The sequence below is a fragment of the Amblyomma americanum genome, chromosome 4 (genome assembly GCF_052857255.1).
Source record: "Amblyomma americanum isolate KBUSLIRL-KWMA chromosome 4, ASM5285725v1, whole genome shotgun sequence".
Taxonomy (NCBI): domain Eukaryota; kingdom Metazoa; phylum Arthropoda; class Arachnida; order Ixodida; family Ixodidae; genus Amblyomma; species Amblyomma americanum.
In genome coordinates this window covers 113,355,117-113,373,930 of record NC_135500.1, presented here as the reverse complement: position 1 = coordinate 113,373,930, position 18,814 = coordinate 113,355,117, and the positions used below count along the sequence as shown (strand labels likewise).

General features: G+C 46.3%; 2 protein-coding genes across 2 annotated transcripts in view; one reads left to right on the top strand and one right to left on the bottom strand.

Annotated features, from left to right (window-relative positions):
- LOC144128224 ((3R)-3-hydroxyacyl-CoA dehydrogenase-like) overlaps positions 1 to 18,814 on the bottom strand; it is a 70,131-nt gene that overhangs the window by 18,674 nt on the left and 32,643 nt on the right. Inside the window, exon 2 of the mRNA XM_077661451.1 lies at positions 13,270 to 13,329. The gene's annotated coding sequence lies outside the window, so the exon portion shown is untranslated. The remainder of the gene's footprint in view (positions 1 to 13,269; positions 13,330 to 18,814) is intronic.
- Positions 389 to 18,092, top strand: LOC144128223 ((3R)-3-hydroxyacyl-CoA dehydrogenase-like). Its single transcript, XM_077661450.1, has 3 exons — positions 389 to 572; positions 15,038 to 15,231; positions 17,488 to 18,092. Exons 1-3 carry the CDS (start codon positions 422 to 424, stop codon positions 17,902 to 17,904), a joined length of 762 nt encoding a protein of 253 aa, XP_077517576.1. The 5' UTR covers positions 389 to 421; the 3' UTR covers positions 17,905 to 18,092.

Genomic DNA, 18,814 nt, shown 5'->3' with positions numbered 1-18,814 from the left:
CTTGAACGCTTCTAATTTCTGCGCTTCAGAATTAAATGCCATGCCTAAATTTGTCAGTTGGCTTAGAGGCTCGGTGATGCAAGAATCGTCTCGAAAAATCGCCGGTATTCCGCGCACAGCAGCAAGAATCTGCGCATTACTTTTTTAGCGGCCGGCGTTGGAAACAGTCCAAAGGAAAAGGACGCCTTCCTCCTTCTCACCGCCCTCCGCCCCCTTCACTATTTAAACCTCGCTAATGGTGAGCACTTGTCTAGTTGAAGACGAGTCCTTGAGGAAACGTTGGCAAGCACGCTGAGCAGCTGCAACGAGAACGCCGAGGCTTCCTGCGCATGTTGCAGCCTGCGAGCCCTCACTGTCTACAAGCGAAGAGAACAGCGCGCGAGCGGCACTTAGAAAGCACAACTCGAGGCAGTGGTAGAAAATGTCTTTGCGCGGAAGGTTGGCCTTAGTGACTGGTGGCAGCAGCGGCATCGGTGAGGCCGTCTGTCGCACCCTAGCCGCCCAGGGTGCCACAGTGGTGGTCGCTAGCAGGCGCATTGACGCAGCCAGAGAAGGGGCGCAGTCCCTTCCAGGTGAGTATGCACGAAAGAATTTGTGTTTCAATTTTCTCACATTACTGCCTCTAAGAGTTTCCAAGTGACGGCCTTCTTAAGTTATAAAAGCCATTTTCTACACCAGAAATCAGAGGCTTCGTCTATGATGTCTTTCATTCTGTCTTGGAAGTGTCACGCGCAGAACAGGGAGCGGATCATCATGTCTGAGAACAACATGATCATCATCATTGTTGAAGGAGATGGTAACGCTTCACACCATTACTGTTGCCTCTGAAGGGATGGTGGGGATTGATCGGGCTTTGGTGCAGATGCAAACAGAAGGGAAATTCATCCAGACTTATATAAAATGGTCATAAATCAAACTGAATAATGTGGCAAACAGGATAAAGAAAGAAGTCGAGACGAAATTTGTTCAAGAACTCAGAAGTATATCTAGAGGTGGCGCGATAGATGCGAAGTGGCGGATGAAGTGTCGGTTGTAGGATGCCAGTCTAAAGATACTGAGAAGCTCTTTGGAACTAGACAGACGTAGGAAATGCAAAGGAACCGCAATTTTATCGGGTTCAGGCCGTATGCAATCTTTGCTGACGAAGTGGCCAATCACTTTAATTGATATTTTATTTTATTTTATTTAGTACATACTGCAGACCCTTTTCAGGGTCCAAGCAGGACAGGCATATATTCTTAAAACCCAAAAGATACAGAACACAATGAAAAGAAATATACATAAAAATGAGGAGACAAATTTTGCAAAATATTACGATGTCATAACATGGTTCCAATCGGATATTGTCCGCGGAAAAAACGAATATTTAAAACAGTCAGTTTTCGCAAAATACGGTGTCAATGAGTGAATGTGATGATGTCGGGTATAACGTGTGGTTAAGGGGGATATGTACTGTGAAGGATCCAAAGCAAACTTATGGTTAAGTAAAGAATAAAGAAACTCAAGGCGATATTTTCCTCTTCGCGTTTCAAGTGTTTCAATATTGTTAGCCGCCATGAGGTCAGTGGGGGAGTCGGTGATTTTAAATTTGGAATAGATAAACCTAACAGCTTTTCTTTGAACCCTTTCTAATTTATATATGTTAAGTTTAGTGAATGGGTCCCAAACAACCGAAGCATACTCAAGCTTTGGCCTGATGTAAGCGTTATACGTTAGCAGTTTTACGTGAGAAGGTGAATTTCTTAGTTTATGCCTCAGAAAACAAAGTTTTTTAAATGCAGAGGAGCATATGTTATCTATATGTGAGTTCCAGGAAAGGCTGCTTGTGATTGTTACACCTAGATATTTGTAGCTATTAACCTGCTTTAGTGTTGATGATCCGAGTGTTTACACGTGGTTAATTGGGTTCTTTTTATGTGTTATTTGCATCGAAACTGTTTTTTCAGTGTTAAGAACCATGGAAAACTCACTGCACCAATCAAGAACATTTCGAAGACACTGGTCAAGTTCGTTTTGATCGTTAGTACACGTAATTTGACGGAAAACGACACAATCATCAGCAAACAAGCGAATATGAGTTCCTGGAGTAACCACATTAACAATATCATTGATGTAAATCTGAAAAAGCAAAGGCCCCAAGACGCTTCCTTCGGGCACCCCAGAGGTGACTGGGAGACAACTGGAGCTGCACCCATCGACTGAAACAAATTGCACTCTATTCGTGAGGTAATCTTGAATCCAGGATATTAAAATGTCTGGAAGAATAATGTTTTTTAGTTTTTGAATGAGTTTTCCGTGGTGAACTTTATCAAATGCTTTGCTAAAATCCATAAATATGGTGTCTATTTGACCATTCATATCCAGTGTGTTAGGAAAAGTGTGTACTATTGTAACTAATTGTGTTATTGTAGAATAGCCCTTTCTAAACCCATGCTGAAAGTCGCTTAATATGGAGTGTTCTTCAAGAAATTTGTTAATATGTTTAGCAATAATATGTTCGAGCATTTTACAGCATGCGGTAGTTAAAGAAATAGGACGGTAATTTTGTAGTAATGTGCAGTCTCTTTTTTTAAAGATGGGAATAACTCGAGCAGTCTTCCATTCAACCGGACGTTTTGATGACAGCAGAGATTTTTTAAACAACACAAAAAGAAACTTCGCAATTATTTCGGCATACCGTCGCAAAAATACATTTGGTAAATTATCGGGACCAGAAGAAGTTTTAGGTTTCAGTTCTAAAAGCAAAGCAAATACACCAGGGAGGCTAACAAAGTCAACCTCCGATACAGGAAAATATGACGCGCTTTGTACAGTTTGAACACCTGCTTCAGAGAATACGCTGTGAAAAAAAGAATTAAAATGGCGTGCAATGCCAATCGGATCAGTCAATGTCTCTCCCTCCGCTGTTATTTTTGAGATATGTTTCTTGCTGTCACTCAGGAAGTTCCAAAATTTACTTGGGTCATTTTTAACAAAACTGGGTAACGTTGTGTTAAAGTACAAGTCTTTTGACTCACGAACCGCACGTTCAAGATTATTTTTAAGCGTTTCAATCTGACTTAACTGGTGTTTTTTTTTCTTAGATCTTTTTAGTTTTCGCTTCAGTTGAATAATCTTCCGCGTCATCCAAGGTGTGTTGTTTGTGAACTTTTTTGCGTTTATTTGGAACGAAGGCATTTAGACAATATTGACACATTTCGACGAATCGCTCCCACAGCTTGCAGACATCATCATTATCATCGAAGCTCGATAAACAAGTTTCCATATGTTCAATCACTGCGGCATCATCAGCCCTAGAATAATCCTTGAAACATCGTACTTGACTGGCTTTTTTGTTGTGGTATGGGGACTTAACTAAATCTATCGATACGCTTACGAGGTGATGGTCTGAAATGCCTGTTTCGACCGATACAGTATGCATAGAAAATTGACGGTTAGCAAAAACTAGGTCTAGTATAGAGGAAGATGTACCTTGTACACGAGTAGGTTGATTTACAATTTGAGCTAAATCATGAGTAAGCATGACATCAAACAGAACGTCTGCACTGCTCCCAGATTTAGCACCGCCTTGTAAGCGGTCCCAGCACACATCTGGCAGATTGAAGTCACCTATTAACAGTATTTTCTTTTTTGGAAATGAGACAGGTGATGTTGTAGCTTAATAAGATAGTCGGGTGTGGCATCTGGTGGCCTGTAGCAAGCATACAGGATGAAAGAATGACCCCAGCAAGAAATTTTTATGCAAAGGCATTCAAGGTCTGGAACATCATATACAAGGTCGCATTCTACAGAGTCTTTTAAGAGAATGGCTACGCCGCCACCCCTTGAGGTCCTGTCCTTGCGAACGACTTTATAATGAGGAGGAAATACCAGGTCATCTGCTAAGTTGTCATGTAACCAAGTTTCCGTCAGGACTGATATGTGTGGGTCGAACTCCAGCAGTTTAAGTTCAAGCGAGTCTTTCTTGTTTGCAACGCTGCGTGCGTTAATGTTAACTATTCTCAAGCTTTTTATACTAGATTGGCCCGTGTTACTATGGCAAGACAAGCTATCTGTCTTAGTGAAGAAAGAAGCTGAGGTATATGAACCACTCACTTTATCGGTGAGCGGTTTCGCAACTGCGTACAACTTCGCGTCACGGGCCGGCTTGCGCCGATACCGTCGTTTTTTTTGAACCTTCACTTCATCATTTTTTTCGTAGTCCCAAACGTAAGGAATATTATTGATATATAACTTATCAAACACCAAGGAAACCCTTTCTTTTTTATCTCGGTTCGGCTTCGCGCTATCCCATAGTTTTTTTCTTAGTTCACGAACGTTCTTTGAAAAGTCTTCGCCAATTGAATAATCTTTTCCCTTTAGTTTCTTTCCGTTCTTGAGTATCACAGTTTTATGCCTACTGTCTAAAAGTTTTAGGATTACAGGACGTGTTTTGTCAAATGCCGGTTTACCTAACCTATGTATCCGCTCAATAGGGATAGGGTCGAGTCCTAAAATATCATGAAAAATATCTTTGTTTACGGTTTCTTCAAGCGTTTCATTTGTTTCCTCTTCAGTTTGCAAAGCGACGTTTTTTAGCGTTGAGCTGTAGGACAGCCGGTTAAACCTTCATCCACGCGTTTAAGGTTGTCACAAAACGTCGACGAAAAGATGATGATGTCGTCCAGGTAAGAAATGCAAGTCTTTCATTTGAGACCCTAGACAACTGCATCAGTCATGCCCTCGGACGTAGCGGGAGGGTTGCACAACCAAAAAGGCATAACGTTGAATTCATACGACCCATCCGGGGAAGTGAAGGTTGTCTTTTCATTGACATTTCATGCATGGGGATGCCAGTAACCGGATTCCAGTTCGAGGCTGGAGGAAAATTCGGCTCCTGGTAGGCAATCAAGAGCATCGTCAATGCGAGGAAGGGGGTATACACCCTTGCGAGTTAACTTGTTAAGAGCACGATAATCGATTCACAAACGTACGGAACTATCCTACTGCACTAACACGTCTGGTGACGACCAAGGATTCGATGAAGGGCGTATTGCCGCTACTCTTCGTAATGTTTACTTGTTCATCCTTCAAGGCTGCCGGCACGCCGCTTTATCGCTTTGGTTGTGATTGGAGACGCGACCAGATTTATCTCGATCGATCACATCCAGGCGGAAGCGATTCTATGCTGTTCCGAAGTGTTGTAGTAACTTTTCGGGCCGTATCTGGAAAGTTTGCTATCAGCTTTAAATTGAGGACGGCCGAAGGCGGCCAGCACTGTATTCGACGACTGCCGAGCACGATTGTTCGTTACTCCACCGCCGAGTCATTCCGGCCATTCTAGGCGCAGGTCAACCAAATAAACAGCTCTCTTTTATGAGAATTTTTGGCTGTCTTTCCCGACTGCCTCGACTGCCGTCACCACCACGTGACAACTGGTAGACGTGCTGTACTGTGAACCTGCACTGCTACCGAAGATGGAGGGCGACGCTGCATCATCAGCGCTCGTTCTTCAACAGCTCTGTGATGCACCTGTATTCATTGGACTAAATGAAGATGCTGAAGAATGGTTGCACAAATTTGAGCGGGTGGCGATATTGAACCAATGGGAAGACGATGGGAAACTACGGTACGTCTTTTTTGTCCCGAATGAACCTCCGAAATCCTGGTACGAGAATCACGAGGCCTCACTGCGAACGTAGAAGGAATTTGGGAAAGAACTCGTGAAAACATTTAAAAGCATTGTTCGCAAAGAAAAGGCCGAATTACTGGTTGAGACGCGCATCCAACTGGCAGATGAGAACACCCTAGTGTACGGCGAAGAAATGAGCCGTCTGTTCCAACACGCTGACCCTGACATAACAGAGGATAAGGTGCTCGTCGACCACACGGTTTGCGTAGCCGGACCGCAGCTATTCAGAGGCTGTTCGCGCAAGGTCCCCCAGTCCCCGCAGGGGAAACTAAAGAAAGCAACCTTTGGAGATGAGGCTTCACACCAGCGAAACGACGGTCTTCCACAGACCACGCCGCGTGAAGACGCTGCACCCTCTACGCCGCATTAAGACGCTGCATCCGCTACACTGATGCCGCACACATTGACAACCTCGAACAGGACGCGAACCGCCTTCAAAACGATGCCGCCATCCAGAAAAGCTTCGACTACGCGCGCTAGACACGATTCAAACACGCGAAAAAGCCGTGACCCGACTCCGAGGACGACGTGTAATGTAAAAGCCAGGACATCTGACTTGGAAGTGACCATCGACGGCCGCAAAGTTACCGCTCTAGTCAATACGGGCGCCGATTATTCGGTGATGAATGAAACGTTCACCGCGCAACGTTCACCGCGTGAGGCTACCTCATTACGCCATAAGGGAGATGCAGAGCTCGAGTGAACGTCAAGGAACATACATATCCGGTGACCTTCGTAGTAATACAGCAATGTTCCCGCGACGTGATACTCGGCATCGATTTTTTTAATGAGTATCAGGCGATCTTAGACCTGCGTTAGAAGCTCATCACGCTTTCGACGGATGAAGCCATCTCTTCAACGACGACCCTAGAAAAGCTTTTTGCTCTTAGTGTTCCGAGTGAGCAAGTGATAGCCCCACAGCATTCAAGCGTCACGGTCACCGTAGGTGCAACTGATGCCAGGAGCATGGAAGCTCACATCGAAGGGAGCATGACTTTGCCTCTATAGAGCGAGGAATCGGCATTGCAAGAGGCGTTGCACATTTCCCCAATGAACAACCTGAAGTGCTGCTCACGAACGTCAGCGAAGAATAGCTTCACTTTAACAAATGAACGACGATTTCTTTCCTCGAGGAAATATCTGACGTATGAGACTACGTACGACGTACGAGCCCTCTCCGACCGATTCGCAGAAGATTCGCTTGACCAAGTGAGCTCACCCACTTTCGTCCTGAACCCAGCCCTGCCCCGGAACAGACAAGACCACATCCGCAATCTGCTCCGAAGCTACAGCGACTGCCTATCGTCATCTCCGACGGTCCGAGAAACGCCAATTGCCGAGCATAACATTTTAACCGATCAGCACGTCTGACCTGTCCACCTGAGCCCCTACCGTGTGTCGCCGCGAGAAAGACAAGCCATCCGAAATCAAGTGGAGGAAATTATTCGCGAAGACGTCATTCAGCCGTCGAAGAGTCTCTGGGTGGCACCGGCTGTTCTAATGAAGGAGAGCGAAGGCGTACTTCGATAATGGTTTCGAGTACCTCCGCTTAAGCTGCATAACGAATGAGTACGCCTACTTCTCCCAAGTATCGACTACACACTGGACCGACCGGCTCCGCAACACAAAGTACTTCTCATTGAGGGACCTCAAGAGTGGCTACTGGCAAATAAAGGTTGATGAAAGACATCGCGAGAAGACCGAATACATCACTCAGGATGGCACCTTCGAGTTCAAGGTGATGCCATTTGCTATCTTTTCTGCACCAGCGATGTTTCAGTGAGTAATGGATACAGTGTTAGCGAGCCTGAAGTGGAAAATTTGTCTAGTATATTTAGATGGCGTCGTTGTGCTCGCCACGAACTTTGAAGACTATATAAAAAGGCTTCGAACAGTTCTAGAGGCACTCAAGTCGTCTGGCCTAATCTTGAGAACAGAGAACTGCCGCTTTATTTGTGAAGAGCTGCTCTTTCTAGGGCACATCGTCAGCAAGGAGGGAGTGCGGCCAGATGCGCAGAAAACAGGTGCCTTTGCACTGTTTTCAACGCCGGCCGCTAAAAAAGTAATGCGCAGATTCTTGCTGCTGTGCGCGGAATACCGGCGATTTTTCAAGACGTTTCTTGCATCACCGAGCCTCTAAGCGAACTGACAAATGCAGGCATGACATTTAATTCTTAAGCGCAGAAATTAGAAGCCTTCAAGGAACTTCAGTGTTGTTTACCATCCCCACCGATCCTCTCGCATTTTGATGAAATCGCCGAAATTAAAGTTCATACCGACAGAAGCAACCTGCGGCTAGGCGTCGTACTCTTTCAGAAAAGCGACGGACCGGAGGAGGGATCTGGATATTCTAGCCGTTCTCCTTCCAAGGTCGAGGCTAACTATTCGATAACTGAGAAGGAGTGCCTTGCCATCATCTGGGCTACGTCGAAATTCCGCCCCTACCGGTACGGACGACCGTACAAGGCGGTCAGCAATTACCCCGCACTGTGCTGGCTTGCCAGTTTAAGGCCTCTTCTGACCGCCTTGCTCCATGGAGTCTATGCCTGAAGGAGTTAGACGTCACCGTCGTCTACAGGTGCGGACGCAAACACTCTGATGCCGATTGCCTGTCACAAGCCTCTGTAGATGCATCGGCGCTGGACTAGGATGAGGTCGCCTTCCTGGAACCCATCAGCTCCAGTTCTTTTGCACAGCAGCAATGCTCAATCCCTGACCTGAAACGCCTCATCGAGTACTTGGAAGGCAAGGTTTTTCACGCCCCGCCTTGTTCAAGCGAGGACTGTCTTCCTTCTGTGTACAGAATTATGTCCTCGTGAAGAACTTCGCTGCGAAGAAAACAACCCACCTCCTTTTTTTTAGCTGCAAGTCTCCGCGAAAAGGTTGTACAGGTTTCGCACGACGAGCCGACAGCAGCACATCTAGGGTTTTCCCGCGCCCTCCACTGCATTCAAGACAAGTATTTATGGCTCCGACTGTCCGCCGATGTCGCACGATTGAAAACCTATTGAGATTGTCTGTGACGAAAAACCCCTTCCACCCGACCAGTAAAACTTCTACACCCTAATAAACCCCCTCAAGACCTTTCCAGCAGGACGGCATTGACCTGCTTGGCGCTTTCCTGAAGTAAACGTCTGGAAATAAGTGGATCATCAAAGCGATCGACTACCTGATCCGCTACGCCGAAACAAAAGCACTACCCAACGGAACAGGGGCTGAAGTCGCCAAGATTTTCTTAAAGTGCATTCTCCTGCGACACGGCGCCCCGATGTGCTCATCAAGGACACAGGAACAACGTTCAAGGCGGAACTGACGCCAGCCATCCTACGGTACAGCAAAACAAGCCACAGGAGGACAAATGGATACCATCCGCAGATCAACGGTGTGACGGGATGCCTGAACAAACCATTGCTTAGAAGCTCGCCAAGTATGTCCACGCCGAACACAGGACCTGGGACGTGATCCTGTCTTGCATCATCTTGGCCTACGACGCCTCAGTTCTGGAGAACACCCAGATGAAGCCTTATAGTCTTTTCCCTGTCAGGAAGGCCAGGGCCGTGCTAGATGTCTTGCTGCCCAACGCTACTGAAGATAACTTCGACGTCGCTGCCTACCCTCAGCGCGCAGAAGCCCGAAGGCTTGCCCGATTACGCATCGAAGACCACCAGCGAACCGATGCCAGACGCTACAGCCTACGAAGACGCAACGATGAATACAAACCAGGAGACGGAGTCTTGGTTCGGAGCGTTTGCGCCGCTTTTCGGCCCGTACAAGGCTCTTCGTCGGCTAGGTGAACTGGACTGTGAAGGCCTCCCTGACGAAATAAATGGCTCCATCCCAGCGGTGCCGCTTACGGCCAGAACTTGCCCATGTCGTCCATCTAAAGCCATATTAAAAAGGAAGCTGCGTTTCCGCACGCGGTGTTAATTTTTGCGCAGTCTGCTTTATTTGTATCTAGCCACCTTATTCGTTTTAAAGCATCGGGTCTATGCTTCTCTGAGAGGGGAGTAATGCCGCGAATCTTTGTACTGTTTTTTTTTTCATTCTTCAAAGCTGCCGGCACGCCGCTTCATCGCTTTGTTTATGATGCAAGACGCGACTAGATTTATCTCGATTGATCGCTGCCAGGCGGAGCAGATTCTAAGTAGTAGCAGAATGTCGAAGTAACTTTGCAGGTCGCATCTCGAAAGTTAGTTATCTGCGTTAAAATGAGGATCGCCGAGGGCTGCGGGCATTATGTTCGGTAACCGCTGAGCACGCTTGTTGCTTTCGCCGGTGCCGAATCATTCATTTTATTCTGGGCACAGGTCCCCCAAGTAAGCAGTTTTCTTTCAGAATAACTTTGGCTGTCTTTCCTCCCTGCTTTGACTGCCGTCACCACTATGTGACAGAATAAAGTGATGATTCAGCATGTCAGTCGCATTGGCCTGAATAATATGGCGTTCGGAAGTAAACCCTAGGCACGGGCGTTAACGGCCGATCTCAGAACAGTCAGTTGCGATTTTATGGGTGGTGGTACATATTTGGCCCAAAACTGTGGAGTGTATGTCAAAGGAAGAGGCATGCTTCTTCAAGACGGCAGCCAAGGCTGGTGCCTGGTAGGAGGCGAGGTCGGTGTGGAGGGTAGCGGAAAGCGTCTCACCAAAGCAAGCAGAGAAGGAAGCTTGTTGTGCGGCTTTGTAAAGCGAGAGAATAAGCATAGACTGAGCGCTGGTGACTGAAGCTGCATTAGACCCTTGGCGCAGAAGAATAGGCTAGGCGTGGTGTTCGAGGAGGCCGGTAGCTATGAACCGCATGAAAAACGATGAAGCGAATTAACATTAATATTTCCTCGGGACAGAAAGCGCGGGGACGCTACAACCAATATGCTTTCATCGCCAGTGTGGGTGGGGAAAACTGGAATGACATCGTCGCTGCCAGGATGGAGGACATGGACAGCGGCTATAACCAAGCGGCGAGGCGTCCTATCAGATAGGTCCCAGATGGCGGTTTCAGCAACGTCAAGAAATTGTTGGCCGCTCGTAATGACAGCGGACGCTGATGAACAGAAATCCCAGCCAAGAATGAGTTGAGCACCGGAAGAAAGCACAGCGAGTTCGGTGTGATGGCGGTAGTCGTTGATCGGTACATTATCCGGAGGTATGGATCGGAGCCTCAGTCAGCACGTAAACGCGGACAGAAGTAGGTTGCCCGGACTTTCTTCATAAGTAAACACAGGTCGGATCGAATGGCGGAGAGGGCGGCGCCGGTATCAATTAGTGCTTCCACAAGAGTCCCTTCAACTTCTAAGACCAACACACTGGAACGGGCTGGAGGAGCACTTGCAGGATGAGGTCGTGGTGCAGTGTTACCTCGTAAAACTACACAATTCAGTTTTCCGGGCGGCGGTCCGAGGGCTGAGAATGTGCGTACGGGGGGCAGGTGGCGCGATGTACGGATGTTTGAGGCTTGATGAGGAGGAGGCGGCGGGGAAGGGGAGCAACGATGATCGGTATAGTCGTAGTTCGCGTGATACGGAAACTGTGGGTGCATATCGGCGTGTCGGGGATCAGTGTAACCAGCGTGCTTGTCACGCATTCGCCAGCGACAGACACGGGTCACATGGCTAGGAATTCTGCAATAGAAACCGACGAGGCGTTGTGGATGGGGACGCCACTCAAGAGGATGAGCAGCGGCGAGGTTTTGCTGCACAGGGTCAGTACGGTATGGTTGTAATTTTGACGGTGGTGTCCCAGCAACTTCAGCCCACGTCGGGGCGCAGCGACAGACAGGAGGCTCTTGATTAATCAGGCGCCTGAAGGAGTCCAGCTCATCCTTGATCATGTCACGCAAGCTGGAAGCAGGAGGAGAAAGTGGGAAACTGGCGGCATGTGATGAAATGGTGCCATTGAGTTCTTCACGTATTATAGAGCGAATGAGCGTGCGCAAGTCTGCATCAGTAAAGGGGTGAGAACCTCACGCTTTTTGAAGCGGTTTCCACTGCAGCTAGGTCATCAAGACACTGGCAGGTCTTTCGAATGTCCTGTCTTGTAATGGCAAGCATGGTTGCCTTCAGGCATGGCCATATTCACACCGCGACAAAAAACAAGCATGGCCTTTATGTAGGATGTGTAAGACTCTCCTTGAAGCTAAACTCGAGTATTAATTTTTTTTGTAGACGGCAGGGCCAGCGCAAACGGTGCCATGGATCTAGCGAATCTGCGACAAGTAGAGCCAATCGGGACTAGCGTCTTCATGGATGAGAAACCAAGTCATGTCCACACCAGACAAATAAAATGAGACGTTCATGAGCTTCACCGAAACGTCCCAACGATTGAAAGCACTTACGCGCTCATAGTGAGGCCGGTAACTTGACGGAGGATTCTCACGAGATGTTAAATGTGGTGAACCCAGGATAAAGTTTCACGAAAAATAAATGCAGTCGTTTTAAAATTATAAACAATTCGATTTGCGATAGACCTTGGTTATATTTTTTTTTTGCAGTTATATTTGTCCTCGTGTTTCTGAACAGAATGCATTTAGTGTTGAATACATTCACCGTAATTTTTTTCACTTTATTCCTAATCGCTAATCCACCGACTCGTTTGGTGTATTCGCTGTCTTGCTCATTGTTCAATATTGACAAATATTGGAGACTGCACGGAGTGCAGAAGGAAGACAGACATAATAGAGTCAAAACTGTTTGTTCGGCTTACTTATACCCACAAGAATCAGACATGGCAGCAGCAATAAAACTAACAGCACTCAACATGTAGCAGCACTGGTCTGGGTAGATCACTTTACAAAAATTCGAATACCTGTCGAGAATAAGACACGAAAACCCTTAAAACAATCTCCAAACATTGTAGAGCCATCTGCTTACGGCTACAAGCATGCGAGAGAACTCTGGTTTTGTTTCGCGTCAGAAAGTGATTAGCACGCGTGCCGATGGTTTCGATCACAGTACGCCCCAGACAAATCAAAGAAAACTTCACGCAGTTATTTCTTTAGGCACCAGCGCGATGCTTAATGGACTGTTTGCTGGTAGAATGGGGTATAAAGTGGTTGTGTGCTTGTGGCTTCTCTGCAATGGGCGGTCTGGAGCAGACTAATTTCCTCTTGTACTAACGTATTGAAGGCAAACACAAAGTAGGGCACTATTGCATTCCAGGTCAAGTGTTCAGCCTCGTATAGATGCCAAGCTCTCCTCCGGTAGTCTGATTGTACTGCTCCTTTGGGTTATTTATCTGTGAATACGGTGTGCCTTCCAGCTCTCCTTTGTGTCTGCACTGCAAAATGGCTTGCGCAGGCTCCGTCGTAAGCGGTGTTTACCTGTATTAAATGGGAACTCCCGGTCCGTCTTGATTCTAAAAAAAATGTGCTAATGGAGATTCCGCCTTTTCACTTACTCCTTCTCCTTACGAACGGAGAATCCGGAGATTTCTGTGGTAGTGCCTTTCGGCAAAGCTTTCGTTTCGGCTTAATGAGTTAAGTAGTCGGATGCTGCAACATCCACATGTGAACGAAATGTAGACGTCAGAAAAGAGAGAATTGAATCCGAGCCAATCATCTAGAAAGTATTCGTTGGTGGTACTACGATATTCAACAGTCTAGCTCACCTGGTCGGTTGAGATTTCCGTCTATGAAGTCTCGAGAGGTCCTAACGTAGTGTGCAACGCCTGCGGAGATCATTGGCTAGTGTTACTCGCCTTGAGTTCCCCGGAGTGTTTGTGTTTATCGAGGTGCCCTGCTAACGGCACATCACGTGAAATACGCCGAATTTCTTAACGAAGTCTTGTTGAAATAAAAAGTAAGTGGCCTTCTTTATAAGGAGAGAAGATTGTTTTCCATTCATAAATGAGTTGATGGCACGTATAGCACAACAAAAAAGTGTCTTCATGGCCACAGCTTTTCGCTGGTGTAATTGCAACTGCTCATGACAAAGATTCGACCTGGGAGTCCTCGCGTCCAGGGTTCTAATGTAGGGTGACCTCGCACTCTCGTAGCCGTATAGTCCACAGAAGGAGGCTTCCCGACGCCTCTTTTAGGTTGTAGGCCCGTACAGCGCGTCATGGTAGTTGACAACCTTCAACAGTCTCTGCTAACAGCAGGGGCAAAATTTCCATGTAGACCAAATAGCTCAAGGCGCTGCTTCTCGGTCTTCATATACATAGCGTGAGCATTTCATAGGCAGTGGCTCGCAAATTCCACGACTCGCTCTATTCCATTCTACATTCGGGCCAGTGCAGGGATAAAACACAATATAATTGCGTCAGTGTAGGCTTTATATTCAACGCATTCAGCGATGTGACCAAAGTAGGGTGGTGGTTTTAAGTAGAGCAGCTCCTGCGGACGTTGCCTCTATAGAGTGCAGAAACTGCGCGAGAACGGTTATTTCCTACAGGTTACGGCCTGCTCTCGGCTTGCTAGCGCAGCTACAAAAGACCAAAAGCTCCCCCTAGGCGAAGTGGTAGTTGTACGGCTTCAGGATGAGTCCCGAAGGATTGACTGCATCGATCACTGCAGCAAGGAACCATAGGTTATCTTCGACGTTTTCGGTGAAGGCCATGTGGCCATCATGAAAAACAATCCAAGTATGCCTTTTTAGACCCAGCCGCAAAATAAAATGTCTGTAAGAACCCTGGATCAAACTGGTCGAAAGAACCCAAAAGAGATTACGTTCAGCACGCACCATGAATCCCGCGTCATGAATAACCTCTTCTCTCGATCTCTTTAGTCGAGTTTGATCAGCTAGAAGCCATGCTTGAGATCCATCGACAAAAACTACCTCACAATGCACGGTCTGTTCATAACACTTACCCAGAGAACAATGCAAGCACACGCAGGTATGCTAGTTCGCCAAACAGCCCTATGCCCTTCTTAAAACATCCTAGCCGCGCTTTGGTTTGGGTCCCCCACTTCACTTTCCAGTAAATACCGCCGGCAGAAGAGAAGAGGAGATGAAATGAGGCCACCCCTCAAAATAAGGCAGAATGTACGATGAGAAGAGGACGAAAATGAAGAGGACAGAGTGCTCTTTCACTCATAAAAACTGGTCTCTTGTAGCAATAATAATAAACGACTCTGATGTTTAGCAATATTAGCAAGCCCAGTTTGTAAGCAGATACCTTCTCATTTACAGTTCATTCACGAGCAGCATAGCATCAATTGCATAAGCATTTGTTTTTGTCGTGAGATGTGAACTCTACTTACACAGTAACAGTGGATTCTGTGAAATAGAGGTGGCCTGAGCCTTCCTAGTTCGGACAGTGTGTTTTTCCTGTGTTTGGTCTATTATGATGGGATCGAAGTCACATATACAGCTCTAACTTTTCTATTCCAACTTTCTGGTTTAGAATACACAGACTACGAGTTGTATCTGCGCAGGTGACGGCAAACACTGTGCGATTCAAGTTGACGTCGGTGATTCGTCGTCTGTGGACGAGCTTTTCCGCACCATCCGCGCAATGTTCCCGCAGCCTGTCAGCATTGTTGTCAATTCCGCTGGGATAACTGGCTACTCGCCTATAGTTAACTGCACTGACGACATGTTCGACGAACTCATCAGGGTACACTTGAAGGTAAGCTGGAATTTGTAAGGAATTCTTCGAGATTCGTTTGAAATATCGTGTGCATTTTGTATTGAAGGCAGCTTACCACACGTAGAGCAAAACGCAAAAACACAAGTGTAAGCCTTCGCAGCGCGCTTAGAATGACCATAATTAATGAAAATTTTTACCTACCACCGGAATTACGGCTTCTTTTGAGCCAAAGCATTAATGTTGCAAAATGTACTGAGAGAAAGGAGGCAATAGTCCAGAAGAGTCTCGAGAACGTCCATCTCGTTTTTGCCTGTTAAGGACGCCACTAGTTACATGGAGTGTAACGTTTAAAACGCGTCTTTAACTGCTTACGCACAGAGGGAGGAGGGGGTTCGAGACATCCTGTAAACTGCTGCTCGAATAAGTAGCAGACAGAGATCATCTGTTAGCCTATTCATGAAGCGAATTAGTGTGCAGCTATCAGTAAGATCCAGGTAACTGTGGCAGGATATGGTTAAAGTATTTATATGGCTTAACATGTTTCCAGGTGCACTTTGGGATGTAATTAGAGCTATACCGTGCCACACTTATCTAGAAGTTCGCGCTTCAGAATACGGCTTCAATTTGATTACGACAGTGTTACAGCTATCTAGGTCTATACTGCAGTACATGCTTCTTGCTATAGTGAACAGTTTACCGGCATACGTTTTGTTTATTTGCACCTCTTTTGGGGGATGCTTACACTGCTGTATCCCAACAGCCTGCATGCATTGAAGGGTGAAAAACCAGTAAAACAAATCTGGCTCGGGTTTAACTACACTCTAAGAACACTGACACTTTAACGTAAGCATAAGGCCAGTTTTAGTTCTCTTGCGCGTTATTAGGCTTGGGTAAAGTTTTCAGCACCACATGACCAAGAATTGAGGCGATGGTCTGTTCGACGAATTTCTTTTCATGCCATACGCTTTCACATGGCAGGAAATGTGCCAAGAGATTAGACGTTCGAAAATTTGCTCTACTTGGAAAAAAACAAGATATCAGCATGTGCCTTGTTTTACACAGTACTTAATGGAAAAACAGCCCTGTCTTTCATCCATGTGAAAAAGGCTTCTCCGCTGATAAAGCGTCGAGTTCGATAAACTTTTCTTTTTTCAGACCTTATAGGTATCTCCAGTGTGCAAATATGCTTTAGTTCCGTTACTGCATCCCCATCCAAAAGTGGGTGCGACATACCATCCCACACCGCACATCCCCCTAGCCACATCCGCTCGTCTGCTGCTCCCTTTATCGCTTCGCTCCATCTGCACCGGTTGCCTCGCGATGCGTCCATTTGCAGAATACTCCTTTTCCTACTTGCGCTCAAAAACGAACGGGACGGTAAAAGCTAGCACTGTCTATTGTGTGGCGCTTACACTGATACGAAGCGTTTTTGATGGGTCGCGGAGCTAGTCCGCATAGTTTTCGGCGCCAGTCTCGAGGAAACTCAAACAAGAGTCGCTGTTAAAAGCACTCTGGAAATACCAGAAATTGATTAAACACACACGCTACCGAAATTACGTGCAACATATGCTGCGCTCAACAATCATTATCCTAGTTCTGCTCAAACCCAAGAGGGTCTCTTTTATACAATGGGCCCATTTTAATCTAATCCTTTTTCGATCACATAATCTTCATAGCTTTTATATCCCACAATGCGGTCAACAATATATCAGCTACAGGTCACTGTGCTTGAAACAAGAAGTGTAGAGCGAATCCTGCCAGATAAAATCTAGAATTTATGTATCCACGTTCTTTATCAATAAATAGTTGTAAGCGCTCGCCCTGTCTACCCTTATGTGACGTTTGCTTTGTCTTGCGCTATGCAGCAGTACACCTTAAATCATGAGCCAACTATCATGAAAACATGCGCTGTCAAAGGCCGTCTAGGAGGACCATTTATTCCGAATTTGAGAATAAAATTTTTTGGAGCAGTGCTCAGTCCAGGATCTCTCTGGCCGTTTATTCCAGCTAGCCCTCTATATAAGCTAATGCTGTTCTGAGGCGCCTGCTGCCAACAAAGTTATACTCTAGTATCGCGCTCCAAGTAGCCGTTTGCTCTCAATCGGTGCATTTGAACGGGCGGACCGCAATATAAGGAAGATGGGAGAGCACTTGCGCAGAGAACACAACGCTTCACGTCAATCCTTGACGGCACATCTACAGAATTTGCTGTTTTTGTATGACACACTTCTTCTACATAATGTATAAAAATTCAATTTAGATTTCCTTCTTTGTTTCATTCTTTTGTTTTTTCAGGGCGCCTTTTTGGTGACTCGTGCAGCCAGTCGGGAAATGCTCCGCTCCGAGACAACGCTGCCCGAAGGGGGTGGTGCCATTGTAAACGTCTCCAGCACCTCGGCCAAGCTCTGCGCTTTCGACCGCGGCGCATACTCCGCTGCAAAGGCCGGCGTTGAGGCCCTGACAAAGGTTGCGGGAAAAGAATTGGCGGCTCATGGCATCCGATGTAATGTTGTGGTACCATCCCGAACAGACACTCCAATGACGGCTGCACTGGGAAAAGAGCGCAATGCCAATGCGATATCCAACACACCGCTCAAGAGGGCAGCAGAGCCAAAAGAAATCGCCGAAGCTATCTTGTTCCTGTGCTCACCTAGATGCAGCTCTTATATAACAAGTACATCGCTGGTCGTCAGCGGAGGCGCTTACATGTGACTTATCTTCATTGATTAGTAATGTGCACACGGTGCCACCGTCATACAACAGCCTCCTGTTTAAGTCTTTAATAGAGCACCAGTCACGTGGAACACCGCAGCATAAGCTCTAAAAACAGCTGTTTGGTAAAGCAAAACTGTAGCTCTCGGACGACTAGTAAAGCTTGTGGTGTTACTCTGCAACATTGTAGGATTGAAGGAGCACAGCAATAGATCGAGATAGTGAGAGCTACATTACTGCGGCGGCATAGAACTGCTTGGCTAGCTGTAAAATGCGTCACGTTTGGCAACACGGCAGGCCTTGTACCTTCTATGTATTTTCGATAATTTGTGAGGAAGTTTTGTTGGATATACACTGTTAGTGTGATCAGCTCCCCGTGTTCCCTACAATGAGCTAGAATTGTTTCGCAATAGAATTTGTATTTTGGCTAATTTTTATTCCGAAATTCAATTTTTATTCGAAATGAGCAGTGAGAAGCTTGTAAAAAATCCGTGTATTTATTTTTCAAAATTCTTGCGCAGTAGAGTTTGCCTTGTGTTTTTTTGAAAAATGGGAGGATATCTTTCTAGCACATTTGCTTCCATAGAGAGGGTATCACATATTGAATAATTTTTGTTTGAGGTAATCAACTTTGAGTTGCAAAAAACGACATCAATACAAAATACTCTCAATAAATGCACGTTCACATGAGATTTCAATACCCATTAATGACGTAGTCTTCAACACAATCAAACTGTTTCTCCTTTATTGTAGTTAGATCTACCCTACTCTACCCAGTCGTTCATTTCGCCGTGAGCCTGCGAGGCGGACAATGCGCATGCGCGAAACCAGAGAAGAGCAGAAGTGCTCGGCGCATGACGTCAGAGCTCGGTTGCCGCCGTGATCGCGTGTGGGGTCCTGTGGATAAACT